We start from the raw sequence: 8143 nt of genomic DNA, 5'->3' as shown, positions 1-8143 counted from the left end.
AAAAGGCGCTCCAACTTGTTCCGCATTGATGCCAACTCAATTGAGTTTTCTCCATAAGCCTTCTTGTAGAAAAACTCAACAATTTGCATCTTATACCGAGGATCAAATACCAATGCTATGGATAAAATAGGGCTGAAATCTGACCAATACTTCTGAAACTTTCCCCACATTTGCCATGCCATATCCTTCAAATAACCATCTTCACTTTCCAAGGCTCCTTTCAATGTCACATAGCAGTTCATAATTTTTGGAAAATATAAGTTGGAAGTGGTGTATTTAGTGCCAGAAAATACAAGTGTTGCATCATAAAACACTTTCAAATACTTGTGAGTTTTCTCAACTCTTTCCTATTCATCACTAGAAAGGTGATGCTTGTAATTGGAATCACTTAACTCCAAATGTTGAAAAGCCCGCCTGAAAAAGAGAGCTCTATCAAGCATAAGATAAGTGGAATTCCACCTAGTCACCACATCTTGACACAATCCTTTATTCACATTCAACCGCACCAACTTCACACACTCTATAAACTTTTGCTTCCTCATTTGTGATGCTTTTACATATTTGACAGTGTCACGAATGTTTTCAACTGAGTAATCAATCCTTTTCAAACCATCTTGTACAATTAGATTCAAAATATGAGCACAACATCTCAAATGAAAAAATTCCCCATTTGAAGGCAACAAACCATCCAAATTCAATTGTGTTTGCAAGGAAACCACAGAAACATCATTTGAAGTAGCATTATCCAAAGTGATAGTAAAAATCTTTCCCTCAATACCCCAATCATCGTGTAACAAAGAATAAATCTTTTCAGATAGTGCAATCCCAGTGTGTGGAGGTGGCATATTACAAAAGTTTAATATTCTCTTTTGCAATTTCCAATTCTTGTCAACAAAGTGAGCAGTAAGACACAAATATCCATCACTAGTCAAAGAACTCCACAAATCAGATGTCAACGAAATTCTACCAGGGCATGCAATCACCATATTCTTAATCTTTGCTTTCTCCTTCTCATACATCTTAAGACAAATAGCTTTAGCAGTGTTTCTAGAGATTAATTCTACATCAGGATATAAATACTGTAGCATTGCTCTTAACCCCTTGTACTCAACAAACTGGAATGGCAAATCATGCATAATAATACAAGATGCAACCAACTCACGCCATTTTTCAGAGTCAAACTTGCAAGTATCAAGAGATAAAGTTCCACTATCACGAGAGATAAGCATTTGACCGATGTCACGAGTATCTCTTTTCTTACAAGTTTTAATATGGCGACTCATATTACCTGTTCCATATTTGCTTGAAGCAAGATATTGCTGGCCGCATTTCTTACAAGCACTTCGAACCTTTCCATCTGCCCCCAAAGGAAGTATGTCGAAAAATTTCCACACTTTTGACTTCAAAGTTTTTTTCAGTGGTTTTGCAGAGCTCGTATTAGCAGAGAAACTCTGTTCAACCTTAACTTCAAACACGTCATCTTCAAGGTCCACTCGCATTTCACTATTACGTTCACCTTCAACATCTTCACTTACAACCTCTAAATTTACTTTCTCCATCTAAAAATAAACAAATCCATTTAAAAATTAGAATGAAATATCCTTTGATTGATAATAAATATGTTAAAAAAAAGGACAATAAAAGGAACAAATAACATCAACATGCTACGAGTATCTATTTGATGAAATGTCATATGATCTAAAGCAACATCTCGTTGCTGCTGTCGCTGTCATTATAAGATAGTTATCTATATCATTGTGTAATTAGCTTATAATGACAAATCATAGCATTTAGACAGAGGATTTAATGAGCGGAGCCACTTTAGCAAATAATCTACCAGCAAAATTAAATCTACCAACTGATTCTTCTTCGTACCAGCAAATAATCAACCAGCCTAAGAAAGAAGAAGAAGTTGCTTACCAGCCTAAGAAATTTCAAATCTACCAGCAAATTTCGTGCAATAACAGAGAATGGGGATGAGATGTTTACCTTCGAGAAGTCCAACCGTTGAGAAGGCGAAGATAATCAACCAAGGGGCCGTTGAGAGAGCCGTGAGGGGGCGGCTGAACAGTGAGGTGAGAGAGAAGAGCGAGAAGAGAGAGAAAAGAGAAGGGGCGGCTGAACCGTGAAGTGAGAGAGAAGAGCAAGAAGAGAGGAGGCGGCTGCTAGAGAAGAGAAGAGGAATGGCGTGTGTGACTGTGAGAAATGAGAAAGAAGAAATGAAAGGGGGTGAGGCTGCTGCACATGAGGGTGAGGAGAAGGAAGAAAAGTGTGTGTGTGCGTGTGTGGGTGTGAGGGAGGATTAGGGTTTTTTCTCTTATGAGACTAAATTACTAAAAGGTCCAAAATTAAAAAAATAGTATAAAATTAATAAATTAACTAAACGGGTTAATTTAGTGTCATACGAGTTAACACTAACCCGACCCTTTTTCAGATGGGTCAATTTCGGGTTGACACTAAATTGACCCGGGGTTGATATTTTTGACACTAACCCGTAAAAAATCGAGTCGTGTTCGTGTCGTGTCGTAACCCGTATTGTCAGCCCTAAGAAAGCATCTCTAACAAAATTCTCTAAATTTTAACTAAAATAGTTAGAAAGCTATTTTAGTTAGCAACTTTTAAATAAGTTATTTTAACCACACTCTTTATTTTAATTAAATATAGATTAATTTAATATTTTATTGAATTTAAAATATAAATAATTTTATTGTATTAATAACAAAATTTTTATATTTATTACAATTGAAAGAATAAAATAATACACAAAATGAAATAGTTAATCACTCCATGCTAGTTATATTTAGTTAGTGTGAAATGTATTTTCTAAAATAGCTAACCATTTAATGGTTGGAGTGAAAAAAAGTTAAAAAAAACTAAGCTTCCGTTTGGTTCACTGGTTTAAATTTTGTTAATTTGAACAGAAAAATTCAAACTGTGTGGTTTAAATTGTAGTTTGAATTGGCGTTTGGATATGTAGTTAAAGTTTTAATTCGAATAGGGAATAAAATTTGAATTTGTGTTTGGTAGGTGTGAAAAACAGAGAGAGTTAACACTTTTTACTGTTAAAAAATAGTTTGAACGGTTGAACTTATGGGGGAGCTAAACTCTAAATTTGATACTTTAGCTTAATTTAAACGGGAAATATAATTCAAACAGCATGCTTACTAAATGTCAATTCAAATAATGCTCACTGTTCAAATTAAGTTGAACTGAACTAAATTAGTAAAACAAATAATAGTTAAATCATTAATTATTTTGACTAAAAACTTGAAATGAACAGCGTAATTCGAGTTGCTATAATATGTAAATTTGAGCAGTTCCTCGAGCTAAAACCTATTAACAAAAGTAAAATTGTTTAAAACGAGAAAAGAAACAACAAGAGCTACCATCAGTCGAAAATAAAGATTCCTAATAAAATAAATAACAATACCATTGGAGAGAAACAACGATCATCAAGGATCATACTAACAACATTTTGACCGTCAGTATAAAATTAGAGAAAGGCCAAAATCCACGGCAACAAGAAACGGAAAAAAAAAAAAAAAAAAAAAAAAAAAAAAAACCGTTCCAAATGGCTAAAAGTTCACTGGTTTCATAACAAGTGATTGTGAATACTATTACTACTTCACATAAGATAGTCAAGATTCAAGTAAAAATCCAACGTAAGTAGGTGAATTAATAAACAAGGTTTGTATGATTCCAAATCAATATTGCTTCCAAAATTAGTAGGTAAAATAAATAAAACATAAGTTTGTTCAATTCAACCACAACCTTTCTTACCTCACTTCTTTAGAATAACTCCAATTATAATAGTTATTTCATGTTTTTAGCTAAAATAACTAATGATGTATTAATTTTTTTAAAAACTTTTCTCCACTCCAACTATTAGCCAAATGGTCAACTATTTTGGAGAATTCATTTTTTTAAGGCAAATTTTCATTCAAACAAAGAAACAAACAATACAACGCAATAATAATGACCTATCTGAGAGACATACATACACATGAGACCTAAAAATAGGAGATAACCTCAGCACACTATAAACGAGCACTTCTAAAGCTTAAATTGAAAAACCCCCTCATCAAGATAAACTTTCGAAGTTTGGAGGGACAGAATACTAACTCTCATATGGAGGAGATAAAAACAACACGACATACCTACACTATTAGTAAAAGACTTAACTAGGTGGGATACACAATCAATTCAGAAGGTAGGAAAACCACAAAATAAAGTTGAACACACGCCGAAGACTAACATTTAAGAAATGGCGACAACAACACCTTTATTACACACCAATAGAAAATCATAAACTAAAACAAAGAGACATTCAAGGAGAATGCATTTCACACTTTCCAAATATAACTAGCAAAAAGAGGTTAATATTTCATCTTTTCTAGTATTTTACTCTTTCAAAGAGTAATAAATGAAAGGGTGCTTTTTTAAATTCAATAAATTTATTTATATTTTTAATTTAATAAATATTAAAATATTTTACATTTAGTTAAAATTAAAAGTGTGATTGAAGTGGCTCACTCAAAAATGATTAGTTAAAATATTTTAACTAAAATTTAGCTGAAATTTAAGGAGTTCATGCCCTTATCTCCTTAATCCTTATCAACTCCCACATACATGCTGAGGCATTCCATTCCCACTTGCATTCCATTCCCACTTCTCTCTCTTCTTCCTCCTGGACCTCCTCTAATATCAAGACCGGAAATTCAAAAATCCCACAAGTCAAACCCAAAGCCTAAGTCAACCCTAGCCAAGAAAATAAATAAATAAATAAAAACCCAAAACCCAAACTCCACCGGCTATAACCGGTCACCTAGACCCAATCCCCCACCTATAAATATACCATTCCTTTAAAGCATTTCCTTTAAAACTCTTATTTTCCAAACACTCCCATTTAGTCCCCGCCTTTTTTCTTTTCCTTTCTCGCCAAACAAACAGACCAACCCAAACTCATGGCCTTCGCCCCCGAAACCCCCGATCGCAACTCCACCAAGCGCACCACGGCCGGCCTCGTGGCCTCCGTCCTGGCCTTCGCCTACATGTTCTCGAAGCACGCGAGCCGCGTGTCGAAGAAGCTGAAGCCGACGCCGGCGACGCCGAATAAGCCGAGCTGGAAGACGGCTCCACCGTCGCCGGCGCCGACGAGGAAGCCGAAGAAGCTGCTGGCGACGATCAGCAACAAGGCGATCACGCTGGTGAACAGGAAGAAGAAGGCAGATCACGATGAGATCATGGAGGACGATCAGGAGGAGTGGGGCCACGGCGGGGTCTGGCAGCGATCGATCTTGATGGGCGACAAGTGTCAGCCGTTGGATTTCTCCGGCGTTATTTACTACGATTCCAACGGGAAGCAGCTGAGCGAGCTGCCGTTGAGGTCGCCGAGAGCCAGCCCCTTGCCTGGATATCTCGACAGAGCCAAGCACTGAAAGTGATACGTCACCCGCTGGTGATACTTTAGTTCTGTCACCACCACTGAGAAATGGTGTTGATGAAATGATTTTTTTGGCTCTGTCACCGCCGGCGCAATTTCGATGGAGAGGAACGGAAGACAAAGTCGACGGCGTCGTTTACTTTTTTTTTTTTTTTAAAATTTTTTAAATTGTAGTTTGAGTTAAGATTAAAATTGATGTGGTGTGAGTTTAGTGGGTGGAGAAGGAAATAGGCGGGTTGTGGGCCCCTCCATGACTAAGTCGTGTGATGTGGAGGTCACTTATAGGCTTTGTTGTGTACACGTATGTATATATTATATATTCATATTAAATTATATATAGAAAATTTGTTTAGATAGATATTTGAGTGCTTTAATTTGGTCGAGTTCAATAAGACTTGTCAATATATGTGTTTCTTCATTTTGGCTTCTGATTTTGGTCCTAGAGGGTAATTAATGCTATTGGTCAATTTTCTGTTTAAATGGTGGGAAATTCGTTGAGAATTTTCATTTCGCATAGTGTAGAAGACTTTTTAAGGGCCTATTTAGTTCGCTGATTCGAGTTTTTAATTCGAGTTGAGATGTGACTTTATATGAGAATTTTTTACTGTAGTAAAAAAGTTAGATGTGACTATTTCTGAGAGCTTTTTACTTTAGTAAAATTTGAATCGGTAAAATGAACGATATCTTAAGTTGTATACCGTATCATATGCAAATTTAGTGTGTTTCCGCCAAATATATATGGCGGCCTTCTACTTCTGTGAAGCTTAGAACACATGCCATTTAAAACTGAAAATATTTTTGTCCGCAAATATACATAAAAAAAGTGAAAATATTGTGGTGCAAAAAAAGTTTGACTTTTGCATGATACAAGCAAGAGAAAGACAAATTACAAATAGTGGTATTTTAGGTATGCAAATATGTGAAAAAGACGTGCCCTTAGTTATAATAAAGGGGCATACCTCATAAGGGTTTTCTCAACTCACTTATTATTTTGTTTAATAAATGGATGCTACATTCAAGGTTAATAAAGGCCGTGCATATATATATATTATATATATATTTATATATATATATATTCTCTTTTCCATCTTTTTAAAATTTTTGGCAGTCACAATCTTCATGACAAATTTTTATATATCCACCTCTCCACATCCTTACATTTTAATATTTGAGAATGATATCTCCGTTTTGCACTATAGGCATCAACATCATAAAGTGGTGCATCATTATGATCTTTTTCATGTTGTTGAATTTAGGTTAGGGGGCAAAAAAAAAAAAAAAAAAAAAAAAAAAAAAAAAAAAAAAACAAACCAAAGACGATATAGTTTGGGAAGGGAATAAAAGGTTATCATCTACTAACTACACATATAGGTTTCATAATATTGATTATTGATGAAGACAAAGGCAATGACTGAACTGCTTTGAGACTAATTTAGCACCACTGAATCCGAGCAAAAAAGTTGTAAGAGTTTCGTCCACTGAAAGTGGGACAAGAATAAGATCTGTTAAATAGCTATGGGCTCCGGAAGGTAACATCAAGAGGGTGATTCTGAGATTTCATTTTTCTTTTTCCTTTTTAATAAATAAAACTGCAACTAGCTTGAGATTTTATATAGGAAGTTGCTATACAAGGTTGAGGGCACTATACAAACACGTAATATATAGAAATGCAAAGCAAAGCGTAATATAATGTTTATTCTATTAACGTTAAAGATGAGTAATAATAGTCTAAGCATATATATTAGAGTGGAAGTAACGTCCAACAAGAATTATATATATATATATATATATATATAAACGAGTTTTCAATTGTTATACGTTTTTATTAGTGAGTATTTGTCAAATATAAAAATTTAATAACATGACGTGATAAAAATCTAATCTTATTAATTATTATATTTTTTAATCAATTATTACAACCGTTTGATTAATAATAAACGGTTAAAACAATAATACCCACAGACGAATAAATATAGAGTAATATCTATACCCAAATTTATAAATAGGTTCTCAACCATCCTCAGGAAATATTTGAAGGTGGGATTCGCAATTATTCTGAAATATATATCAGAAAACAAAGCTATTAATTAAGGAGCCTTAAGTAGGGGTATTCACAATCGGGTTGAGTCTTTTTTTTGGGTAAAAATCACCGACTAAATTAAAAATATATTTTTTTCTTTTGTGCGATTTGGGGATTTTAATATTTTTGACAAAAATCAAATCAAACCAAATCACGCATAAGTAGTTTGGGTGGTTTGAGCTCAAGATTATTCAAGTTTTTAATAATTCACAAAAATTAAAAAATCGTTAATCTATAACAATAAAAATAAGATTCAATCTATGACATAATTCAAAAATAACAAATATCTAAAAGTTCACCATTCATAGTTTTAATACAAACCACTAAAAACGTGGCATGATGTATTTTATAATTATAGAACCTCTATTATGACAACTGAAAATTAAAATAAAGAAATAAAAATTTCTATATGTGTATTTTTAAGCGGATTATTAAGTGATTTGGAGAGTCCATGTCACTAACTAAAGCACCTAAAAAAATTATACTAAAACACCAACCAAATCGTGAAATAATCTAAATATAATTAGCGACTTTTTTGATTTGATTTGAATTGAGCGGTCTGAGCAATTTGATAGATTTTTTTAGACACCCCTAGCCTTAAAGCATACGGTCAGCTGCCC

At 33.9% G+C, this 8143-nt stretch overlaps 2 protein-coding genes across 2 annotated transcripts; one reads left to right on the top strand and one right to left on the bottom strand.

Annotated features, from left to right (window-relative positions):
* Positions 1–347: 347 nt before the first annotated feature.
* Positions 348–1559, bottom strand: LOC112094362 (zinc finger BED domain-containing protein RICESLEEPER 2-like). The gene has a single exon (XM_024175011.1). The coding sequence runs from the start codon at positions 1557–1559 to the stop codon at positions 348–350; it is 1212 nt and encodes a 403-aa protein (XP_024030779.1).
* A 3329-nt stretch (positions 1560–4888) lies between these two features.
* LOC21405111 lies at positions 4889–5840 on the top strand. Its single transcript, XM_010112489.2, has one exon. The coding sequence runs from the start codon at positions 4965–4967 to the stop codon at positions 5436–5438; it is 474 nt and encodes a 157-aa protein (XP_010110791.1). The 5' UTR covers positions 4889–4964; the 3' UTR covers positions 5439–5840.
* The last annotated feature ends 2303 nt before the right edge of the window (positions 5841–8143 follow it).

This window comes from Morus notabilis, unplaced genomic scaffold (genome assembly GCF_000414095.1).
Source record: "Morus notabilis unplaced genomic scaffold, ASM41409v2 Scaffold16, whole genome shotgun sequence".
NCBI lineage: Eukaryota > Viridiplantae > Streptophyta > Magnoliopsida > Rosales > Moraceae > Morus > Morus notabilis.
Note: the sequence above shows the minus strand (reverse complement) of the source record. Positions and strands in the feature narration are given on the sequence as shown.

Excerpts from the sequence above, each read along its gene's own strand:
- LOC112094362 (XM_024175011.1), bottom strand. The coding sequence starts at position 1,559 with ATGGAGAAAGTAAATTTAGAGGTTGTAAGTGAAGATGTTGAAGGTGAA.
- LOC21405111 (XM_010112489.2), top strand. The coding sequence starts at position 4,965 with ATGGCCTTCGCCCCCGAAACCCCCGATCGCAACTCCACCAAGCGCACC.